At 42.4% G+C, this 26,105-nt stretch overlaps 1 protein-coding gene across 1 annotated transcript in view; it reads right to left on the bottom strand.

Moving 5' to 3' along the window:
* CCDC60 (coiled-coil domain containing 60) overlaps positions 1–20,502 on the bottom strand; it is a 64,771-nt gene extending 44,269 nt beyond the window's left edge. Inside the window, exon 1 of the mRNA XM_072880415.1 lies at positions 20,053–20,502. Within this exon, the coding sequence (XP_072736516.1) occupies positions 20,053–20,502 (450 nt within the window). The remainder of the gene's footprint in view (positions 1–20,052) is intronic.
* Positions 20,503–26,105: the final 5,603 nt, after the last annotated feature.

Raw genomic sequence — 26,105 nt, 5'->3', positions numbered from 1 at the left:
ACATGCCAGTAATTTAGGTATATGTAGTACCCAAAGCCTTTTATTCACGTTTTTGGTTGCATACTGGCAATGAAAATATTACTCAGCCTTAGCTAATGTTTTCTAGATACTTTCCCCTCCTGAAGTCAGAATTACAAACGTTCTCCCCAAACCTTCTTCCAGAAGACCAAATGTCCCAAAGACATTTTGGATCACCAAAAATCCATTCTACTAGAAATGAATGTAATCTGTGTTAAACTGAAAAAAGAAAACTCTTTTGCACCACAATAGCGCTCACTTCCTTCTTGCTTTTAGTAGAGTTTAAATTAGATTACAAAAGCGCTGAAAAGAACCCTTTAGGCACAAAGGACACTCTGAAAGCAGAAACCTCTATAAAGGACACTCAGAAAGCAGAAACATCTATAAACATCTCTAAAAAATTAGTTTCTTACTTCTGCTAGTCTAACACAGGATTTCTTATTGGAATGCTATGCTAAAAACATGAAAGTTCATAAACCAAGGCAGGAGTACCTAATAAAATTATCAGATCAATATCTGCTACAGCACAGAGTCTCTATTCAATCCAAAAGCAACAAACAAAAAAAGAACATGCTATTCTGTTTTATTTCATAGTGAGAACAAAATTAATTTGAGAAGGAGTTGGGGGAAGACACAGCTGGAGAGCAGAGTTACCAGCCTCAGGAAATTCAAGGAAATGTAATTGAGAACGAATTATCTCTTTAATTACTTTTGACCAAATCAATAAACACCATGGAATAAAAAGCATGATGACTGCCACCTGGTAGAGGACAAAGAACACCGAAGTTGAAAATTACCACAAAACTAAAACACAGCCGTGTTAAGAACAATCAAAGCACTTTTCTCTTACAGAAGAAAAAAAAAAAGGAGGGTGAGCAACATCAGTTCAGTAAACAAGCAGTGCATGCAGAAGTTAATGGTTGTTTTTGGCTACTGCTCACTGTTCTCAGCTGTGGAGATTTTTAACTCTTTACTATGTTGTTTGAATTTCAACTTGTCCCATCATTACTCAGGGATCAGAAAAAAAAACACCCAAACCAAAAACCCAAGACCTCCTGTTTCTTTCTGAACTTGCATGGTTTCTCCCATGCAGGCTTTTATTTACTAAACATCAGTGTAGGAATTATTTACTATTTAAGTTTGTTAAGGCACAGCACTTATTCTTGTCAGGGTGTTAATAAAACAGAGCAAGATCTTACCTCTCCCTTTGGCTTCATTCCCAGATACCAGTAGTAATACTCACACCTGGAGGTCACAAATGTGTAGCTAAGCACAGCTGGCTCTGAGTGTGATGGATGGCACATAGTCTTCTGGCTAGGCAGAGATGGAGGGACTACAATGGCATCCAGTAACAGTGAAGACTCCGAAGCCTATCTATAATACTTACATGGTCGCCATTACTATAGTAGTTGAGCAGTTTACCACCTTTAAGACATTAATCCTCACAACATTCTTGTCAAGTAGAAGTGTGGTATTATCCTCTCTGTATATATGAAGAATGAAGGTAGAACAAGATAAGTGACTTGTCCCTGGTCACATACAACGTATACAGGAAGAGCAGGGTATTGAAAGCAGGTCTGTGAAGCCAAAAGCTTGCATTTTAGTCTGGAAATCCCAGATCCCCTCCCAAAGTCTGACTGAATCTTGCAGCATTTGTCACTGAAGAACGTTAAAGGAGGCAAATTCCTGAACACCCCCTCCTTTCTTCTCAACTATGTTTTAGTTTAACATTCCACAACTGTTCTTCATGTGGATGCTGAGCACTGAAGTTAAAGTGGATTTCAGATGTGCTGTTGACACCTTGCCCTCTACCTCTTTCTGTCTTATTGCAACTCCTCATGGACCTTAAGATCTTGAGAGTTTTGAACAGTTCCTTTAAAAGTCTTGGCATTTATATGTGAGCAGGACAATCTGTTTATTTTATGGGCTGAGTAAAAGAAATTTCACTCTGATGTGAGCTTTGCTTGGATTTGTTCTTGGAGGGAAGCAGAGTGGCCATTTTCCATCTCTAAAATTCTGTATCTAGATTCATAGCAAATATGCTGAGGTGACTGGCTCAACTGACCAGTTAGTAAACTGTTCACAAGGTCCCTGACAGTGATCATCTGCTTTATCCTGCTCCACAGCAGAGCCAAGTTTAGGTTAGCATGAGATGAAATACTATTGTCTAGTAGAAACTAAGTTTCGCAGCACCAAGGAAGTAGCATCAAGGTGGCCTGTAGCTAAGCACTAATTTTTCTAGGACATTCTTCTGCTTCTTTCTCACAGGTTCTTATAGTCCGAGTTACTTCAGCTGGCAATGGCAAAGGACTGCAAAATGCTAAATTGGCTTAGGAGCCTGAGACAAAGTACACTACTGTGTAATAATCTTCACACTGCCCTGTGCTGTCTGAATACCTTAAATAAATGCTTCACAGAAGTACAATTAGAATTAGCAAAAATAGAGGCCTTAAAAACAAATAGTCAAAAAAGGTAAAGAAATTAGGCTGTTTAGGAAGATGGCAATATCTCACTGATTTTTAAATAGTAAACTGCCTTTGAGATACACTCCTTCCCTAGCAGTAAATAATTACTCTTTCCTCTTCTGCCCAGCTTGTACCTTAAACTCATGCATCAACTAAGTCCTTCACACAGGGGCAGTACTTCAAGCCACCAACACTGATTATGTGTAACCACTACACAGTAGACAGAAAAGACGAGATGGCGATGAAGGATCAATCTAGCAAATGAAGTGCCTTTGTTCTCTAAAACCACAGTCACATTAGCTAGAATTTCAGAATTATTGAAAATTCAATATTACAACACAATTTTTTCCCCCCCAGGAATATATGTCTCAGTTTTTTAATAGGTCTGATTGAAGTGCAGACATGCCTAAGAAGTTATTTACTTTTTCAGTGGAACAGATCTGACTTCTACTAAAAGTACCATCATTGGCCCAGAAAAAAAAAAATCTCAGAAGGATGAGCTACTTCCTTTTTCCCTGTCAGACCTACAATGGCAAAAACATTCAAGTGACAGCATAATGCAGACAATGCAGTGAGATATGCTATATAGCCTGAGGTAAAAAAAACTGGCTTTGGAGTCTTTTTTCTTCCAAGTTGCTGTAGCCCACTTAGCAAATAAATGGATTTGGGGCCAAACCCATTATCATCTCTGCATCTATTTCCACCTAAACACATTCTCTGAGAGGTCCTGGGAGCAAATATGCACCACTCCTATCAGTTTTGTCGATAAATAGAAAATCTTATTCTGCAAAGACTGTTAAGCGAGCATTTTTCATAAGATCTAAATTCATTTTAAACCCCAACAAAGAAAAACACATTAAAAAAATACAGTATGACAGGCTTCCTGGCACAATTTTCTCAAACAACAGCTAGCCAAGTATGCCAGACAAGAAAGAAAGAGCTGGCTGTGCTTTCTAAAGGACACTTATTTCAAACAAACTAGATCTCAGAACTCAGAAAGAAAAGTCTTTTGAGTTGGCATAGGGACAGGAAAACTATTGGTAGAAGGAACAACTAATCATGGTTAAATTCACCTCTGGAAGGAATTGGAGATGCATAAGCAAGCCCAACTTTGCCTTGTAAACAGAACACACACTGGATCAGTCCCAAGAACTTCTCTCTCAAGCTCCAAGACAGTTTTTTCATAACTTCTTTTAGAAAACCTCTTTCATACAAGAAAGGTGAGTTCAAAATTATCAGCTTTATGTAGGTAATTTTGCTTTACTGATGTCTCAGAACACTTGATAGCTTATGTTAGTAAGCTTTATCAGAATTCATTGTATCCACCTGTATTTGAGTTTAAAAAAAAAAAAGGAAAGGAGAAAATGCTTAGAGAATTTTCCTGGTACTTAGAGTCAAATTGCTGGATGTTAAGTTCCTATGTGAGCTAGCTTTGTGGCTACCCAGCACTTATTTCCAGAATGTCTCAACCTGATGAGGTATACTTATTTTTTCCCCACATAGACAAAACTAGACAAAGTCTGAAAGCCTTCTGATGTGAACAATGATTTGTTAGAAGCCTCATAGTGGACTAAGCTCTGATCTCTCGGCAGCCAGATCCAGAAGTGGTCTGCATGTAAGCACAAGGTGATTTTCAGAAACAGTTCTTAATGAGGATGGGCAGCACCAATTGAGGCTGGGAACAGCAGTGCCATGGAAAACCATGTTTATTTGATTAAATGTCTTAGCTTCCAGACCTCTATGACACTGGTTGCTCACAGACAGCATCTGCAAAACTTCAAACTTCCCAGTCAAACAAACATTTATTTTGATACAAAGTACTAAAGTAAAAGTGGTACAAAATGTAGTCATCATTTCCATGATTACAATTGGTTACTCTCAGATGACAGTAGAATAAGTTTAGGTGCTTGTGTGTGGGCAACTGAAGAGCTAGAACTGCTATGACGAGAGGCCTAAAACACTATAATTTATTCTAATTTCAGATTGCATGACTCTGCTTGCAAGGAGTATAGTATAATGTGTTTTACCATGATTCTTCTCTAGAGAAAAAGCTGTGAATAACTGGAATAGCCATGGTGATTTTTACTTGTATTTTTATACTTACAGGACACAAAAATAAGCCAATAATCTTCATCTCTATCCTAGGCTTTACTTTGGCATAGTAAAAAGAATGGACGTTACTGAACCACTTTCACAGTAAAACTTGAAAAGGTCTCTTAGTAATGAACGTTCTTTCTATGCTGAAGACTGAGGGTGTCCTATTCAGGATGCACAATTCAGGATTGTGCAGAAGAGATCCATCTTGGATTTCTCCAATTATAGATAGTTTGATTGACTCGGAACTAAGCTAAGAAGCATTCAGTCACATGAGCACACATACTTACCAGAGCCCTGTTGCAGTTGACAATTTATTTGATTCACATACCTAGTTTGGTAAGAAGCTATAAAGTCTAGCATAGTCTTAATCAGTGTGAAAGACTATACTTTGTTTAAAAGTCCAAGAAGTCTTCGGGATATGTCAAGAATCTAGTTTCTCGACAATCCATATGGATAGTCTAGAATTAGCTGTGAGACTATGACACATTCTAGTGAAATAGCAGTGTCTTAGTCTTAGGATAAATGCTTAAGCTAATGTGTTCTGTTTCATAGCTCTGTTTTTTTGTTGAGTAGTATCTAAGCCTCATATAACAGCAGCCTGAAGGTGTGGGAAAGGCTGGACAGCAATACTGTGGTTGGAGAAGAAAACGTCAAATGTATAGGGAAAGATTAAGCCTGAGCTTGTTAGAGCAATTGTTTCACTTGTATCTTCCCAGCTCACTAGTGGCACTCTAAATGTTGTTATTCTGGGATCACAGTGACTCATGTTTCTGTAGAAGAAAATAATGGAAAGCCAACGTTAACAGAAAGCTCAGCTGATTAAACATCACTTCCTCCCATCTATGGCTTTCATAAGAAAAGTTGTGTGGCGGAGAGCTGTGCTAACAGATTGCTTTCCAAGTAAGAAATATAAGTGAGTTATTACACAGGCCAAATAGTTATCAAAAGTAACCACTTTTGTTCCAAAGCGGTAGCTGATATCTGTAGATCTTGAGCTTTTGGCAAACAAATAATACATCCCTTTCAGGGAGGGGGAGGAAGATTTTTTCCCCAAAGACAGCTAAGACTCAGTTACTAGGAAAAACAAAATACTGCAAAGAAGTGTTAGAGAAGTTTAGTAACTGTAATTCTCTTCCATCATCACAGCATTTTAAAGCTTTTTTTGATGTGGCTAGAAAGCTGCATCCCTTTAAGATAGATAATATCCTAATGCACAAGTTAGTACTACAGATTCTCTCCTCTACAATGCAGACAGATTAATCAGAATCTCTAAGCAGATTGGCAAATACAAATTTTTTTGTTGGGTGTTACTCTGTATGCAGTGATATACCTAAGGTCAGAATGTAACCTCCCATATGGAGTAGCTAGACAATGAGAATAATAGGATCATTATGGAATTTATCTATCATTTTTTCAAATTAAGTTTTGACTTTCAAAATTTAAACTTCTACATTTATCTTGCACACTGTCTAATCTTTTGGATATTCTAAATCGTATTTTAAAAACTCAGATGATTGAGTTTGTATAATGAGAAATTTAATGACCTGTAAAATGAACAGAGTGCATCTGCCAGCCTTAAAGTTGTCTTTTCACCACATGCACGTCATTATATGGGACTGACTATTTTTCCAGGCAGCCACTCCTGTTGCTGCCCTAAAAACATACATGCATTTTTAGATGCAAGTTGAAGACTAAGATTATTAAAATGCTTAAGTATTTCTTAAAATATTTTTCCAATAACACTTTAAATAGAATAAACAAAGAATATACAACAGTTGCTATATAAATGCACATTCTCCCCAGGTAAACTGAAAATATAAAGTTTACAAACAAAAAGACAACCAAATTCTCAACCACCATTTAATTTCACTCAAGCATATTTTTGTTAAAGGGTCAAATTCTCTGCTGGAATAAAGATCCTAACTGAATCCACATTTTGACAGGGATGAATATGGTCCCTACTGCAACAGCAGAATGAATGTGCATCCACAGACTGGCTGGCACCAACTTCATCCATGATAAACATGAGACAGATGAACATGTCAAGAAAAGGATCTTAGTGGCTGTGTTTTATGCAAAATTACAGAGTATTCTTTAATCCAGATACAAAGTCCAAAACACCCTTTATATCTTTATATCACCCTTTATATCTATACCAAGGTCCTAGCAAACAGCTCTGCACAGGTTTTAGGTATACCATGCTGAACTAAAAATGCCCTTTTCTATTATCTATTTGCAATTCATACTAAAACTTAAGCATGCATGCACACATCCCCTTCATTTGTACCTAGTGTAGGCTGGAGCATCAGATTAAGTTATCTAGCATTCTGGCATAGATTTGATTATGTTATCTGCAAATAAAGCCCTATACTATTTTATCTGCAACTTAAAAAAAGAAAGTATTAATATTTAGGAACTACTGTACACTTCTTGTAAAAGAAATTCGGTCTAAACATCTGCTAACATCCTGCACATAAATAAGGGAATAAACCACAGCTAAACCATCAAAACTTGACTTTCCAAAGGACAGCTATTTTCAGAAGCATTTTGTGATAGCCATGCCAGCTGCACACACAGACTGCATTACATCTGTGGCCCATTCTCCTTAAGCATTGTCTTTGTTTTGATTTCCTATTTTGTATTCCATTAGTTTTAAGGCTGTATGTCATACCGCTATTAAATCCCTGGTTTCAAACAATAGTGTCTTCCAGCTGACCTCAGAGCAAAACAGCACAAAGACTTACATTTCATACAATTTGCTGTTACAACCAATAGAAGCTTTGGAGTAAGGCTTTCCAGCACCTATCTCACACAGCTAACTTGCTCTGACTTAATTATTATTGCCACACACCAATTCAGATATCACATAGATAATATAAGCTAACATTAATTTAGGAAAACAGCTGAAAGTGGAATACCTGAAGGGAAAAAAATTACATACACAATATTTTACTGAAAGCAGCTTTCTTAAAAGGGAAGGATTCAAACATTTCTGATGAGCTAATGGAAACAGCAAAGTGACTATTTAGAAAAGGTTTGTCATTTGGTTTTTTTTTTAATCTGCTTTTATCTGCTTTCACTAAAAGATGAAGTGAGCTCACTGTCAGCAAGCGTCATTTCTGACTGTCAGACAGCAAAGTTGAATGGATTCCGTGCTGCTAAGCTTTTAGAAAAAGCCAGAAAAAAAAAGCTTTCATCTGATGAACCTAGATAGGGATCACCAGGATCCTGCCAAGGTTTAATTTCTCAGTTTTCATGGATTAACATCATTGTTTATAGTTCAGACTGTTGCATAGAGACACAAACTCTAAACAGGGTGACAAGAAACAAACCCAACCAAACAAATAACAATTCCAAGACATAGTAATGCCTCTGACAGGAGTTTAAAATGAGCTTATTTTACAGAAATCCACCTAGGAGCTTCACCAACAATGGCAGCATTTGTCAAGGCAGAGCTTGCGGGTGAAGTGCCTGAGAACCCTCCAGCAACAGTACAGCTGTCTGCACAGAGGATTCAGCTCCCTGAACTGTAATGAGCAATTTGTCTCACAGCTTTGATCCACTGTCAGTTTCCTGACACTGACTCCAGGAATTAATTTCTAATATTTCAGGGTAACCTAATAAATAAAAAAAAACCTGAAGCAGTGCGTGGTAGATATCTGTCGATAAACTATCACCTGCTGCAGGTGTTAACAGAAGAGTTAAATGTGTTTCTGTTATAGTACAAAGGCTCTCAGTTTCTTGATTGCGTAAATACATAACCCTAAGACAAAGTATCAACAAGGTAAAGCAGCATAGAGGACAGAATATTAACCATATGCTCTAAGCTTACACTGTGTTGGTCCTATGTATTTGAGAAGCTTCCTTAGAGAAAAGCCTTCCTTTGTACAACTGAACAGATTCTTTATTTGAACAATCTGCTCGCTTTGGAAAACAGGTTCAAAACTAGAGGGAGATCAGTTTCCAAGTTTTTAAAACCATCACAATGGAACTGGACTTGGTTTTATGCTTGGTTTTTAATTACAAGACAATTGTTATAGATTTTCAATTATCTTGTCAACATAATAAATGCAATGTATAAAAGTCATAAATACTTTAGCTCTGGCATCACTGATCAACACTAAATAGAGCAGTAAATACCAGCTTTAGGAAACATTTAGGAAGGGAATATAACCTCTCTTTGAATTCATTCCTACTGTTATGATGTCATTACACTGCAGATGGATCACAATCCATCTATTTCAGTCTGTTCTGGGCAAAAATCTTTGTCAGTAGCAAACTGCCACTATGTTGTGGCTTAAGGTTGTCACACTTGACCTTTGTAAACCGATGGCAGTCACACCATTCTTCACCCACCAGCCAATGAACCTGCCAATATCATTACACCTGCAAGAAAGTACTAGTCCTAAGAGTTATCAACGACCAGAATTCCAGACCTTTACTATTTCCTCTTCCCCTGTATTCAGGCATATGTCTGGCAGTAGGTTATGTGACAGGAGGGGAACATTGCTGCTGGGCTCTCATGTGTGGTTTTTTTGTGGGGAATGTTTCACATGTAGGCTCCACAAGATGATACTCACTACCTGCAGCACTGTGTCACAGCCTCTCTGACATATCCAACACAGCTAGTTGGCAGACCACAGATCAAGATGACCAGTAGCACCTGGCAGCTGGGGTCAGATGGTACGACAAATACACAAGGTATCAGTCTAGTCATGAGGGAATTCAAGGCATGAACCATATGCATGAATCTTTCTCTAAAACTGTCAGACGTAAGAGGTATGACTTTCTGCCTTTAACTCTCCAGTGAAAAAAAGATAATGTTTATCCTTTATTTTTAGGCCATAGTTATGGGACAACTTCATTCCTTCTTAAAACAAATAGCTCCCCAAACAGCAGGGCAAACAGCTATGAGGATCATTTGTTACCTAATAAAGCTATAAGCCTTCCTCTATCTGAACTGGGAGCTAACAGATTCAAGGGGTACAAGCAGTTAAAGAATGACTTTGAGGGGAGGAGAAGGAATCAACTGAGACAGAGCAGAGTTCAATAGCACAGGGTTCCTGAAGCACTGAGAGGAAAACGTTGACAAATATTGGGACCAAATGATGCCACCTAGTAATTCTGGACAGATCAGGGTGCTCACTATGGAAGACAAATGAGGCTATCTGATCACCAGAAACCATTGGTTGCACCTGCAGGACATAAATGAAGCACCGAGGCCAAAACTGTTGAAGCAAATACATCTCGGACTGAAATACTGCAGTCCAAGGACTGCTCTAACAGATGAGGAATGACATGATTTCACCCTCCCAGAAGGGCCACAGGCATTAGCTCAAGGCCAAAGACACAGTAGAGTGCACTCACAGTGACTAGGATTGGCCAGAGGCTTCAGTGGGCTCTAGTTTACTGCAACCTAACTTTAATTGCAGCAGAGAAAATATTAAAATAACCCTAACAGCTTTGCAGTCTCTTTATTTCAAACATGTGTATTGTTATCTGGAGCTTGATGCAATACCACTAGAATTTGCTTTTTACAAGTAAGGAAACTTACTAAAAAGTCAAAATCATTCTTAGAAAGCCAAGATTTGTAATGGATGCAGTGTATGAATGAGCAATTACAAATTTAAATATGTCACAACGGCTTTATGAAGCATCTTTTGACCCTTAAACAAAATTGTGCAGGTGTGTAAGAAGTTAAATGCCCACAGACCAAAATCTAGCAGTGTTTGACTTGAAGAACTGTGCCTCACTCCATGATTACTCCACTGAGGTTGATAGGCATAAGAAATATCTGAGTGTTCCACACCAATAAGGATTGTGGAATCTGTCTTTTGTACCTGTTAGATTAACAGAGGACACATAAACCTTTCAGCAGTAAGTCATTGAGGAATTAAGTTAAAACAGGTTCCAGGCTACAATACCCCAAACAACGTCACAGCCTAGTTTTCACAAACAACACAAAGTAACTCCCTTTTCAAAATGAACAGAATCCAAAGTAACATTATAGCTCCCCATACCCTGCTTTTGAGCTCTTAATGTAAAGAGTGACAGTTATATAGCTGCCTAATTAACTTGACTATTGTCCCCTAAAAATACTCTCTATCTTAGCTCTCCTTCTGTGCAAATAGCATAACATTAATTTAATGGAAAGGTCACATTATACTACAAGGAATACAGTGAGATTCCATTATGTCTGTCTCTCCCTGCTTACAGTCCTCCCCCCATTGCTGTTGTGCATTCAACACTTTCTATAGGCATTTCATGAATAATGAGAAGCTACTCTAGCCATGGAAAGGGCTGCCTTCCACTGCTTGCAATTTAAGACACATCATTCTACAGTCTCAAGGAAAGAGAAACACCACCAATATGATTTTATGCAAATGGTTTTTCCTCTGCAAGCCAAACTCAAGCTTTAATTATTATGCTTTTTCCCCTCACTGCTGAATGCCTTCATTCGCTTTGCCTGCACAGGGAAATACTCCCATTTAAGAACAGGTTTCAAAGTTTGAGCATTTAGATCAACTTACCTGGAAACTGTTTTCTGTTGTGAGGAGGAGGATTCCTCCTCTGCCATGCAGTGTTTGGGGGGAATTAGCGAGGTGCCCTGGCTGAACTTCAACTTGCTTAAACTGCTGACTGCTTACTTCAGTTCACCTCTCCTTTTTCAACTGGATACATTGTTGTTCTTCACTTTCTATCCTGAACTCTCAGGTAGTATTGCTCTGCCCTGCTGAGCACAGTTAACCAGGGATGGCTGATATGACCTCTACATTCAGCCTGCAAAGTGCTTTTGGCATCATTTGGGGTAAAACTGTTCTATAAATATATTATCCTTCCTAGAAACGAGCACAACCCAACCTATCTACAAATCTAGTCTTGCATTTCTACATCAGTTATAATTTTTTTTTTCTTCATGTGAATATAAAAATCTCCACTTTGTTCATGCTCCCCTGCCCCTAATTACATACCTACCACCTCCTACTAGTAATCACATATGCAGAGAGGTTCCTAAGTTCCATGCACACAAAACAGCTCAGCTTTCCCACCTGAAACATGTCCTTACACTTCTGGCACACATACATTCATTCCTGACATAACTGCACCGAACATTACATTAGAGAAATCCTCCAGTGTCTGGTAAGATCAGCATTAACATTCCTTTGTGCTATCAGAGTGACACAAAGGAATAAGAAACTGAAACTCATCCATGAATTACAAAGGGTGTTAACCTTACTGTCCAGTGCAAGTTCTAAACATTATTTCTTACATATAAGAAATAAATAACAAACATTTATTTCTTACATAGCACTTCTAGTCAAATCTCAAGATATTTTTCCCATTCTTTCCCAAAGGTAACCATTTGACAAAGTGTTATCAGTTAGCAAAAGTCATTTTTAACTGCCACACTGCAGCCAGGGGAGCACCAGGTTCTTCAAATACAAGGAATAGTCTATTTCTTTCATTATGTAACCTACAGAGTATTTGTATGCACTATTTAAGAGAAGCAGACATTAAACCTGTTAAAATCCAATGTTTTGAATATTCACTGTAAAGTGTAACCTTTGTAATGCACTTCTCTCCTGCCCCAGGCATGATATTGCAGATCAATTCCCAAACCTAGGTGAGCAATGCAATTCGCCATAATAACTCAAGCTGTAATCACAGAAGTGTAATGCACCATGACTGTACCAGCAGCCTGACATTTGGCAAGTTTACTAAAACCTTAATAACAATGCATTATTACATTTGATATGCTTCCCTTAATTCATTACAGAAGCAGCCTTTAGGAACAGAAATTGAACTTTTGAAATTGATTAGACTGTTTTGAACTTAATAGCATGGAGATTGTGTGGACCTTACCAGTTAGCTGCTGTTCCAGAGGTATGTCAAACTAATTTAGAGATCATAAAGCTTTTATTTTTATAGAGCATAACATTTTCACGTAGTTAGGCTCAGGTCAGGATTAGCACCTAACATTTAATATTCATGTTGGAAAGTAAAACTATCACTCTTAACCAAATAAAAAAAGCCCGATCTTAAAAAGATAGTTCCGTAACCATATGCCCTATCTGTAGTCTCATTTATATCACCATTTTTGTTTCACACCCTAAAAGACAAAGCAAGAACACCTGCAGGAAAAAACAAGAGCTCAGGAACAGAAAGTTCTTCACTATAATACCAGCTTTATATTTTCCATATACAATTAGCTAAGTTAATTCATTTTCTAAGTCACTTTCTCCAAAGGTACAAGAAAGGTAATGATTGTCAGTCTCACAAGGCCATGAAGAAAAACATTTCAACAAAACTTCAGTACACAAGTGCTTAAATGTTATGGTTAACAGTAATAAAACAAACTACTTGAGCACTGAAGGACTGCTGCTCTTCTAAAATAGCCGAGAATTTCTAACAGACATGTGACTAGAGTGGCAGAGTAAGTCACAGATAAGAATAAAAAAATGAAATTCAGAAATTCTACATCAACAACAGCTTCACTATGCCTGCTAAATAATCTCAAATACTTGGTTGACAATGTTGTTATCCTCGTTAGAATTACTGCAATATGATGTAATATTTCCCCACTTTGTCCATGGACATGTACAAATAAGAATTTTAGTTCCTAAAAAAATGGTGTGACTGACATTTTTCAACTTTTTAGTAAGGGCTCTTAAAAAATTAAACCCAAGCTAAAAGAAATATATTTATGGTTCAGGCTAACAAAGGGGAATGAGCTTAATTAATAAAACCAACAGTAGCCAGTGTACAGTCTAACAGCCTAATCTGATGTAACATTTGTTGAAGGAGGCAGAAAACTCTCTGCTATTGCAATTTAAGCATATATCCAAATTTGATAAAATGTCTAAAATTGAACTTTTTCTTATATAATTTGCTCTGTTCTGGTTCTGTCTATGACGACACCATTATCTATCACCTCACTTCACAGCTTCTGTTTATCTTTCATTCCACTCCTCCTTTTAGTACCACTCTCACATAACCACACTGCTCCAGACCACTAGTTCAGTCACCTACAGCTATACCCTTTTCTGTTATTCCACAGCTAAATTATCCACAGTCTGCTTATTCACCACTTTCTAATAGGCCCTCAAACCTTATGCATTCAGGCTTACTAACATTTAATAACAACATGTACATAAAAGCAGCAATATAACGGTACATTATCATTACATTGCAAATGTCTGGTGGGTCAATGCCTCCTTGGATGGGTGAGAAGAAAGTCATATGAAAGAGACAGAGAGATGCCATTAGGCTGTCCATTTCCGAACATCCTCTGAGTTTGTCTTTTGCAACAAGAAATGCATCTGTCACTATTTTTAAAAAGGAAAAGTAATGTAGTGTTATGCTTGCCAAAATAGTTAGAGGCTACAGAAGACAGTTAAAAAAATACTTGAGCAACTCATTCTATTTACTGGAAATCAACATTATCCATAAAACATATACAACCAGAATTTCACTTGCTTGTTGCTAGAAGTGACCCTGCTGGAAGTGTACAGCAGCTTTCATCATGAGAAGTGAAGCAAAGATGTCACCTCGGATGGATAACATGCATGAATTCTGTTCTGCCTGATGATTACCATGCTGAGAGCTTACATACATAATTTATCGATAGAGGTTATGAAGCTTGTAGGAAAAGTCATTGGTATAACACCCACAGTTAGTTACACACACACAGAGCAGAACAGCTACTTCCCTGTATGTTCACTCCAGAAAGAAGAAAAAACCAAACACCTCACAGCTTGTATCTGGTTAACACCAAATTAAAAAAAAAAAACCACAACAAAAAACCCCCAGCCACAACACCTTTTACCTATTAACAACAAGAAAAGGAAACTAAAGAAGATTAGCCAAAGAAAAACTATCTGCAAAATCCACCTATGTTAATTAAGTACAAGAAATCTCCATGGAAACCTAAGTCAGGCATACCTGTATACCCACTGTATGGTAGGCTTTCAAATGGAAGCCTCACGCACTGGTGACAAAGTCTTTCAAACATTCCTTAAGGTACATTCAGGCAGGCCTCTCAGAGGCATAAAACGATGCACCCTTTCATTTCCACAACAAGCACTAGAATCTTTCTTACAATGTGACACTATGAACTCTGAAATTGTAATCACAGTGTCACTGTGCTTGCACCTGCTTTTTTTGTTTTACATGCTCTGTGCTTAACATCACTAATATGTTTTGGCAATAGCAAGGTGATAAACTGTAGTCAACTGATAAAGGGCAGTTTTCCAACTACTGACTTTTCTTGCACAATCTATTTCTTTCTCTTCTGCCCTGGAGCATTTCTAGCATGTAGGTTTATGGCCAGCTGTAAACTGTTGTGACTTTAGAAAGCAAGAAAAAGCAAAAAAAAAAGGAAGGAATTTCTTGTAAATTAGAAGTTTCCTATATTAACTGTGCTGCACTCAGGAAATTTATTTTGTTCATGATCTGCAACAGATAACCAAGATTATGCATGCCATGACACAATCTATATAGCTATTGCAATGGAAGGGTAAAGACAAACCTCATTTTGCAAACACGTTTAGTTTTCACACTGATTTTTGTATGGGGGGCATATGCTGCTATCATAGCTTCAAAAACAAGAAAAAAGAACTTGGTCATAGTTTTGTGTTTTTCATCTTCATTCACAGTTTTTCTTCAGAAATGCACAAGGACAAACAAGATATATTTGGATCACCAGAGAAGCTGAAAGCATGACTCTCACTGCTACAATCTCTTCTGTACCCTCCCTGTTTCTTGCTTGTTGTTCCCTTTGTCCTGCCCAAAACACCAGCCCTTATAAACACTGTAATTCCTGAGCTGACAGACCGTCATCACAAGATGAGCCTGGCAAAATAGTACAAGCCGGAAAAAAAATCCAACCTTAAATCAAAATATGAATTAACCCCTGCAAACAAGGCACATCTCAAAATTCTCACTTTCATGCTGCCAATATGCATTTTTTAATTGTTAAAGATATACTCAAATGTTTACCAACAAAGACTTTGAGACCACCTCTAACAAGCAGTGGAAAGATGTAGAAGGGTCCAATTTCACCAGCCAACAATCTACCAAAATACCGCAAGAGACACTTGAATCTGAACATCTCTATCGATGCTTTGGCACTTCTGAATAACAGCCGTCCCAGTGATAACTCACCCTCATTTTCTACCTCATATAGTTAATACACAAAAAAATACTCTAGAAAGTATTAGTATTTTGTAGCTTTTCCTTTCATAACCAGTTGAGCAATTAACGGAAAGAAATATTGTGCTATCCTCTTTCTCACTAGCATTTTGTTGAAATTTCACGTTCTCCAAACAGGAAGTTTCAAGGTATTTCTGAAGCTTCTTCTAAATCTATAATAAAGTTGTTTGCTGTTTTAAAAATTACTCAGGCATAGCACTTTATATGCAGGTGTGAGACCAGGGTTGATCAATTACCATATATTAGTTACTTAATTCGGAAAGCATTAGGAATGTCACCACACCAGCGCAGTCTGGCCTGACCAGTTTCTCCATTTTGGAGATACTAGGAAGACAACCCACCACTAATGTTTTCCTGCTCTTCCCCGGGTGATACGGGATTATGACTGACCTTTGCATCAGAGAGCTGGCAGGAAAAAGGTTCTTTGCAATATAAGTTCTCCCTTGAAATACATGTTTTTAGTCTTCTGGAAAGCAAGGTTTTAAATTGGAAACCCTGACAGATCTAACTGCAGCAATAACAAATAACATCAGTGTAATTTCTCTTGAAAGAAATTGTTCCGTTTTCTTCTCCATTTACAGCTTAAAACCTTTCATTGCTGATGCTATCGTCAATCTTGTGTAGTGACCTATTTACCCAAAGCACAGAATTACAGAACAGAATTTTATGACAAGTACAGAGCAGGCTTTGACACTAATAATACTCAAGATTTTGTGGACTTGGATTGTTTTTAGGGCTCAGTCAGAAAGGCCACCTTTCTTTCACGTAAAGAGTCAACAAGCCACCTCAGAGGTTTTGCAAATGAATTTGTCATAGCAATTAAGGGGAAGAAGCTATATAAACATGATAAAAGGTGACTAACATCACCATGCACTGTTACATTAAGGAATAAGAAAAAGACCTTTAACACATTGCTCTGAACACTTAGAAAATCAAAAATACTGTCTGGATGCTACATTCTTTGACTTTCAATGAATCAGTGCTGTCTGCAACGTGCACTCGACCTTTGAGAGAGAGGAAAAACCTCAAACCGAACGAAGTTAACTTCCAATTATTTGTAATGGAAGCTTGAAGGGCTCTATCTCACAGTATGAGTATGGATATTACTGATATTAACACAACGCAGAACCAGGCAGCCCCACAGGGAGTCTCGTCTCCCCCCCAAGTTTTGAAAAGACAAGAATCTGAAATCAATTGAGAAGATGCCGGGTGTAGCTGCTCTGGTTAAAATACATGGCCCATTCAACTTAGCAGGATTCTTCTAGTAAAGATAGTGGCAGGGAGCAGATAGCACATGTAGAAAGCCACCACATATAAAGCACATTTGAAAACACTGAGACACTACTGGGGATAAAAGTTGGGATAACTAGCAATCTAAAGCCATAAGGGTCACAAAATCCACATCATTGTGAAAGCTGGCCACTCAATTATGCTTGGATAATACTGTACAGGATGGGTAAGAGAAGCCTCCTTGTTGTGGGTTTGGGGTTTTTTTGTGTGTGAGGTTTGGGTGGGGAGGGGTTGTTGTTTGGTTAGGTTTTTTTAAACTCAAATGCTACACTTCCCAAGCTTCCCTCATCCCTTGCCAGTATTGCTAGTAGTTTGGAAGGGGTTATTTTGTTCCAGTGGGTTGCAGTGGAATGCAATTCTTCCACTGCATTGGCCCTGCTTTACTTAGTGTTTTCACTGTAAGACAGATACCACATTCTCTGTGTGACTACAGAACAGCAGAGCTCCCAATGCAACAGTGCAAACAGTCAAATATCAGCTCTACGTTTTCAGATACCAGATCTACTTAATAAAGATACAAAAAGCATCCACGAACATACAGCTTTTCTGAACACATTTGTTACCATCAAGTATATAAAAAAGCATCCTAAATGTGCAATTATTATATATAAAACCCTACGCCCATATCATTTTGCACAACCATCCCAGCATATTTACTCAAATGTTTTTAGCTCTTAAAATCTATTTTTTTAATAATATCAGTTTAGAAAGTAGCATTTACGAGCAGATATTAGCATAAGTCCTGTTGAATTCACAGGGCTTTTATCATCTCGTTGTTGCTTACAAATTTTACTGTCATTCATCATTGCAAATCATCGGCTGTACTTGTGGCTGAAGAAAATGCTAACTCAGAAGGCAGAGATGAGTGTAAAAGCTTTAATCAGAAATCATGATTTTTACTACCTGGAATGTTATGCTCTCAAACACCTATAATTAGACATATCCGGTATCTACAATCTTCTCAGTTATTCAAAATATTATGGGGACTGCTAGGTGTGGGTGGGAATGGGGTAAATAATCCATATAAAGCAAAAATACAGGTAATACAAAGTATTTTTAGAATTAGGCTATAGAAATACATTCCTGTTCTAGTATCTCTGAAAAACGCATGAATAGATTTCTGCAGAGCATGCTGGCAGCTTAAATAGCAAGGGGTGGTGTGTGAGCAGAATGAAATCCCTGGGCCTTCCCCAGTTTGTGGGGATGGAGGGAAGCAGAGGACAGGTCAGATTCATTGCCAGGAATTTATTTTTTAGTTTTTCAACTTAGTAACCATTGCCTTCTAGGAAAAGGAAAAAAAAAAAAAGTTAGTCTGAGATTTTCAAGACTATGTAGTACTTTTAGCCATGCTCTCCACAAAAAGGAAGAGCAGGTGTGACTATATCCCCTCCGATAGCTTCATGAATCTAAAGCATAAGCCACAACCACACATTTAGTGACTGACATACAATTTATTTTCTGTATAAATTGTATACTTTTAATATGGTCAAGTTAAGTAGCTGAGTTCCAAGTGAGTTTCAGAGCACCCTTAAGGATCAAATCCTGACATCATTTTTCAATACCAAAACAACAACCACCACCACAAATTAACCAACATTTTCAGGTTTCTCAGAATTTTAAAGAGTATATCTGCAGTTCAAAAATGTTTAAAGCAACTTCTAATATTCACAAGGAAAGATGTTTTAGAAGTTAAGGGTTAAAACAAGAACACTGGCAACAGTTGTTGGATGTTGACTAATTTACAGAAACAAGCCTCTGAATGAAGACAGCCAGCAAAATGCTGCTTTAGGTAATACAAAGAAAAGTTAATGCCACCCATTGTCTATTTAGAGCTCAAAACACCTGATCTAAAACTTTAAGCTCTGAATGCAACACACACAATCAGAGCAGAAAATTAAGTAGTGGGTGGACAGAATCTTTTCTGCCTACCCTGAATAATAACCATGCTGCTTCTGCTGCAGCTGTCAGAGACTATCCCTTGGGCGCTCCATTAGAAAGCACATAGCAAAGTGTCGGCTCAAAGCCACAGAGACTAATGTTACAGATAGGCTGGACAGACTTCACTCTATTTCCACAAGGAAAATTGCTCTCTGCACAAAACAGCACAGAAAACTCAGAGAGCTTCAGATCTCCTTGCATGAGCCAACAGCATTGAGAACAAGAAAACAAATGGCAAAACACTCAAGCTTATCTCAAGCATCGGTGACAGTTCTTGTCTCCGTGGTTTAATGGTTCAAGCTTGACTTAAAAGCAACTTGAGACAGTTCGAGACCCAGGAAGTTAGTGGGTATGGAGCACTAAGGAGACTAGAAGATAATAACCACACAAACAATCAACCCATCACAGGCACTCCTGGCTAATCCCCTTATACCTTTCCTGAAACCCAAATACCGATGCAAAGTAAAATACAAAATAATTAATCTACTACCTCCAAAGCCATCCCTACTCATGTAAGTTGTATTACAAACACTTTACTTTTTATACCATTCTTATGCTCAACTTTTGAGCTTTTTACCCACCCCTCAACTGCCACCATTTAGCATTCCTGCTTTTTAACCCATCCTTTACCCTCATGCCCTCAGTATGATTCCTCTCCTTCCATTTTCAAGACTTGTTACCTTTCCCTGAGTATTTTCCTTAAGTACATTCTCATATCTCATGTTTTCCTTTCCATTCCTTAGCCTGCTATTGTCTCTGCTCCATTTTAAGTGCTCTCATTAAGAACTTTAAAGACTAGTTTCAAAAGCCAGTTCCCAAATCACAACATACACATCAAAGGAGTCCTGCTTTATTTACAAATGCTCTGTACCATCAGATTGTGATTTTTCACAGGAAGGCATGGAATATTTTTTCAAACATTTCTTTAAGCAGAAATAGTGATTCCTTTCCCTGGAAACAGGGGCTTGCAATTTACTTAGAAGAAAGCCTCTGTGCTTTTCTATTTAAAGAGGAACAGGAAAGTTAGGCCTACCTGTGCAAGCTGTCCCAAAGAGTGGAGGGTGAGTTTCTTCGGGTCTGTGTAGAGAATCTCTCCAAGCTCCCGATAAGGCTTCCCAGGGGGGGTGAAGTGTCCCTGAGTGAATTGCTGTTGCCTCCTATGGTAGTTTTCCCAGAACACTTGTTCTCTTGGAGGTTCACTGCTTCTGTAAATTGTTCTGCTTCTGGCCAAGACCTTTCCTTCCTTCTGACCAAAGCCAGGCAAAGCCTGAATGCGCACAAAGTCTCGAGGATTCAACACTTTAGTGGGTGCCAGCACCTTGATTTTGCTGCTCTTAGGTGGATCTGATACCACAAGTGGCTTGAGTTTGTGGCTCTTAAGTGTGTTTGGTAGCACAAGTGCCTTGAGTCTGCTGCTTCTACCTGCATTTGCTACCACAGGTGCCTCAATTCTGTGGTTTTCAGGTGCATCTGGTACTGGCATTGTTCCAGAATGGGAACCTTGGTGTTTTTACACCCTAAGTCATTAAAAACTCTGGTTTCCTAGTCATAAGAACATACACCTGCTGCCCAAGGCAAGTCTTCTTTTTAATATGCTAAAAGGTAGCCCAGCAGAAGAATCTGCTGCTAACTAACACTACATGAGATCTCATTCCCCTCAGCAGCCCCTCAAACAATAGAAATAAATCCTGAGGGGTCGGGACACCTAAAACCTAACCAATCTCCTAGGGAACACCCAAAGCACCTCCCTCTGAAGGGTTTCGTTATGAATAAAACTTCCTTTACACCTATTTTTAACAACGGCACAACGTCCCCTGCCCGCAGTCCTCACGCCAAAGGCCTCCCACTTCCCAGACGCTGAGGACTCAGCCTAAACTCCCCCCACCTCCTTCCTCGAGGCGCCGCGGGGGCGAGGCCAGACCCCTCTCCTCAGCCGCCTCAGAGGACGACGCTCTGTGGCGCGGCGCCGCGCGGCAGTTAACGGCCAGCACTCCGCGTCACTCGGTTGCCCGGGAAACCCCGCGCGGGGAGGCCGCGCAGGTGCAGGGGGGGCGGGCACGAGCACAAGGGGCCGCACACAAGGGCCCACGCGCAAGGAGCCGTGCAATGAGCTGTGCACGTGGGGCCGTGCGCAGGGTGCTGAGCACCGAGCCTTGCACGGGGCCGTGCGCAAGGGCCTTAGCACCGAGCCTTGCACGGGGCCGTGCGCAAGGGCCTTAGCACCGAGCCTTGCACGGGGCCGTGCACAGGGTGCTAAGGACCGAGCCTTGCACGGGGCCGTGCACAAGGGCCTTAGCACCGAGCCTTGCACGGGGCCGTGCGCAGGGTGCTAAGGACCGAGCCTTGCACGGGGTTGTGCACAAGGGCCTTAGCACCGAGCCTTGCACGGGGCCGTGCGCAGGGTGCTGAGCACCGAGCCTTGCACGGGGCCGTGCACAAGGGCCTTAGCACCGAGCCTTGCACGGAGCCGTGCACAGGGTGCTGAGCACCGAGCCTTGCACGGGGCCGTGCACAGGGGCCTTAGCACCGAGCCTTGCACGGGGCCGTGCACAGGGGCCTGAGCACCGAGCCTTGCACGGGGCCGTGCACAAGGGCCTTAGCACCGAGCATTGCACGGGGCCGTGCACAGGGTGCTAAGGACCGAGCCTTGCACGGGGCCGTGCACAAGGGCCTTAGCACCGAGCCTTGCACGGGGCCGTGCGCAGGGTGCTAAGGACCGAGCCTTGCACGGGGTTGTGCACAAGGGCCTTAGCACCGAGCCTTGCACGGGGCCGTGCGCAGGGTGCTGAGCACCGAGCCTTGCACGGGGCCGTGCACAAGGGCCTTAGCACCGAGCCTTGCACGGGGCCGTGCGCAGGGTGCTAAGGACCGAGCCTTGCACGGGGCCGTGCACAAGGGCCTTAGCACCGAGCCTTGCACGGGGCCGTGCGCAAGGGCCTTAGCACCGAGCCTTGCACGGGGCCGTGCACAAGGGCCTTAGCACCGAGCCTTGCACGGGGCCGTGCACAGGGTGCTAAGGACCGAGCCTTGCACGGGGCCGTGCACAAGGGCCTTAGCACCGAGCCTTGCACGGGGCCGTGCGCAGGGTGCTAAGGACCGAGCCTTGCACGGGGTTGTGCACAAGGGCCTTAGCACCGAGCCTTGCACGGGGCCGTGCGCAGGGTGCTGAGCACCGAGCCTTGCACGGGGCCGTGCACAAGGGCCTTAGCACCGAGCCTTGCACGGAGCCGTGCACAGGGTGCTGAGCACCGAGCCTTGCACGGGGCCGTGCACAGGGGCCTTAGCACCGAGCCTTGCACGGGGCCGTGCACAGGGGCCTGAGCACCGAGCCTTGCACGGGGCCGTGCACAAGGGCCTTAGCACCGAGCCTTGCACGGGGCCGTGCACAGGGTGCTAAGGACCGAGCCTTGCACGGGGCCGTGCACAAGGGCCTTAGCACCGAGCCTTGCACGGGGCCGTGCGCAGGGTGCTAAGGACCGAGCCTTGCACGGGGTTGTGCACAAGGGCCTTAGCACCGAGCCTTGCACGGGGCCGTGCGCAGGGTGCTGAGCACCGAGCCTTGCACGGGGCCGTGCACAAGGGCCTTAGCACCGAGCCTTGCACGGAGCCGTGCACAGGGTGCTGAGCACCGAGCCTTGCACGGGGCCGTGCACAGGGGCCTTAGCACCGAGCCTTGCACGGGGCCGTGCACAGGGGCCTGAGCACCGAGCCTTGCACGGGGCCGTGCACAAGGGCCTTAGCACCGAGCCTTGCACGGGGCCGTGCACAGGGTGCTGAGCACCGAGCCTTGCACGGGGCCGTGCACAGGGTGCTGAGCACCGAGCCTTGCACGGGGCCGTGCACAGGGGCCTGAGCACCGAGCCTTGCACGGGGCCATGCACAGGGGCCTGAGCACCAAGCCTTGCACGGGGCCATGCACAAGGGCCTTAGCACCGAGCCTTGCACGGGGCCGTGCACAAGGGTGCTGAGCACCGAGCCTTGCACGGGGCCGTGCACAGGGGCCTTAGCACCGAGCCTTGCATGGGGCCGTGCACAAGGGTGCTGAGCACCGAGCCTTGCACGGGGCCGTGCACAAGGGCCTTAGCACCGAGCCTTGCACGGGGCCGTGCACAGGGTGCTGAGCACCGAGCCTTGCACGGCGCTGTGCGCAAGAGGACGAGCAGTGAGCCCTTTGGGTGGCTGAGGAGCAAGCCTTGCACCAGGGGCCGTGCGTGGGGTGCCCAGCGCCCCACACGGCTGCTCGCGCACCCTTAGGGATGAGGCTGCGCTGCGTGGCTGTGCCATGCGTGGCTGTGCCACACGAGCATTGCTTCAGCCCTGGGGGGGCCGGCAGGGCAGAGCTGCAAAGGGATGCCTCTTGCAAAACCCACACTGCGGGTCACCGGGAGGTGGCAAGTAGTTTAGGGTCTCTCCACGCATGAGGTTGCCTGTGGAGATGGATTTTTTCACCTTTTTTTCAGCTGAGGGGCAAGCTAAGGTGTCCTCCCGAGCTCAGGGACACCAGAGCTTGTGGCTGAGGGAGGACAGGGCTGTAAATAACGTGTTTTGCCTTTAGGTAAACAGAACTTTATCACTTCACAACATTGTTGGAAGGCTCAGCGGTTAAAACACTGGGAAGTGGGAGACCTGGGTGTCATTATAACAGTAAAGGTGATATTCATCAGTATTTCAATTAATTAAATATAATCCTTGGCTTCTCTCCCGGGCGGCAGCTCGGGGTGCGTGGCAGGGCAACCCCAGCGCCCCCGGCGCCTGGGGCCCTCAGCAGATGCTGCTCAGCCCTTGCGAAAAACCCATCAAACCTCACTCCTCCTACGACCGATTTCAGTAAAAGCCTTTCAAACTTCACTCAAACCTTGTCAAACAAGCAGTAACTGGTGGAAATGAGAACTCGAGATGAATTTAATACTGTATCTATTCAGCCCTAAAATACACGGACGATCAGCAGCAATAGCACATTATTTGAGGTATATGATTTCCAGCAGATTGGGTTTTTAGCCTGCCAAGATCACTCCAACCATTTGAATCGTGTGAGCTCTCCGAAGGGATGGGGTATCTGGAAACACCTCCTCCCTCCCTCCTCCCCATCTTTCCTCTCAACCCTGAAAAAAAACACCCTTGCTATTATTTCCCTGCATTTTAATCCATCCAACACTTCTTTGCTATTACCACTTTTGATTCAGAGTGATGTGACTAGACATGGGAGGGCAGAAGCAGCGAGCCGCAGCCCGAGGAGCAGAGCTGTGGGCTCCACGGCCCTGGGGCTCCACGGCCCTGGGGCTGCAGGAGGACGCGGGGGACGTTTGCAGCTGGGAAGGTTCCCCCACCTCATTTTCCTCCCCGGCTTTATATTTTCTGCCAGCTGAATTGTTCCCCAAAACCTGGTGTCTTGCACAGCTTTGTTTTTGAGGGCAAACTTCCCACCCACAGAGGTGCTCAGCCACTGATCTGCTAAATTGTGAAACTGGAAATGCAATTTCTGCTACTTTTCTCATTGGCTGCAGCTTAATCATAGATGTTTCCAGCTGAAAAGAAATACTCCAACACCCAGCATTTGAGACAGCCACGAGAAATAGCATAATTTGGTAATGATGACCCTCTGAGCACCTGCTTTTGTTGTGCCTGGGTGTACAAGTGTGTTTTCAACCAAAACATTTGAGAAAGAACTAGTTTCAATGACTTCACTAATACAAATGGCAACATCTCGTTTAGCACTGGGATTTCAGCTCTGGGGACTTAAGGGAAATATCTGCTAGACAATCACCATGTGAAAAATATATAAGTGGCATTCTGAAGCAGCCTTCATGCCAAAAAATGTGCTTCTACATCCATACAGTGATGCCTTTGCATCAGAAAATGGTGCTTGACTGGTTTTGCTGATTGGCTTGCATTTGAAGAAGCCTCAGCTCAACCTTCGGCTGCAGCAGGTTGAGACCTGCCAGGGCCCTTGGGTCCTAGAGCGGGAGGACCCTGGCTGAGACACGTCAGCCCCAGCACCCTCTGCGTATTTAACTTGAGTCAATCCAGGTGCTGCAAGTGCTGCTGAGGGCTGGGGTGGGCATGCAAGAGCCGTCCCGCACCCACACCCTGCAGGCTTTAATGCTGTAATGCTTTGGAGTTGTGCCCAAAACACACTCTGCTTCCCCAGCAGATCCATTTTTTAACGGCCTTAAAATAACCAAAGCGCCGTTTGGCTTCATCAGGATGCTCAGGGGCCAGTGGGGCAGGGAAGGGCTCAGAGGGGACGTGCACAGGGTGGTGTCCTGCTGGTGCTGGAGACACCCCGTCTCTCCTGGTCTCCCCACCCTGCAGTTTGTGCCCAGGTCCCCCGTCCCACTGCCACGCACACCTGCACCCCACGGGCAGCATGCAAGCGCAAGCCTTGGGGCAAGGCTCTTGCAGAGATCATCACGCCTTTCTCCAGGCTGTCCGCAATTCGGTTCCCCCAAAGTTTGTCGGTGGGAGCCTACCCTGCAAACTCCTTCCTGGCAAGAAGTTCCCTCTGGAGCCCCGAGCTCGGAGAGGAGCAAGCTGCCTGTGCCTGGCTCCTTAGTGCCATTTCCATATAAATAAGCTCCTTCCAAGACAGAAGAGGTTGTATTATTCAGAAACAAACAAAAAAGATGGATCTATGGGTTTGTGTTTTTGGAGACACACAAAACCGTTTTCCTCCCGCAGCCCACAGAGGCTCCCGGCAAAGCTTTTGTGGAGACCAGCTCCTGTCGCCCAGCCAAGCCGGGTGGCTTCTCCCAGCTCTTCCCTTCCTCAGCTCCATTTCTCCTCCACCCTGTTCATTGTCTAGTCCCGTTTTCAAGACATACTCCAAGGAATGACAGGTATGCATTTGTTTCTTTTTTCCTTCCATGTCATTTCTCCATCCAGCTTACAATTTTTGGTGGCAATTTAACAGCTTTTACAAATTACATTCCTATCTTTTTCTCGGTTATTGTTAGAGAGGAGAAAGTCCCATTTTTCACTGCAATCCTTCAGGTTTCTGCTGTCACTTTATTTGAGACTTCTTTTTTTTTTTTTTTTTTGTCCTTAGCTTTTATTTTCTTATCCCTCAAGGGCAGCCTTGGAAATTCA

This window comes from Ciconia boyciana, chromosome 15 (assembly GCF_034638445.1).
Source record: "Ciconia boyciana chromosome 15, ASM3463844v1, whole genome shotgun sequence".
Taxonomy (NCBI): domain Eukaryota; kingdom Metazoa; phylum Chordata; class Aves; order Ciconiiformes; family Ciconiidae; genus Ciconia; species Ciconia boyciana.
Note: the sequence above shows the minus strand (reverse complement) of the source record. Positions and strands in the feature narration are given on the sequence as shown.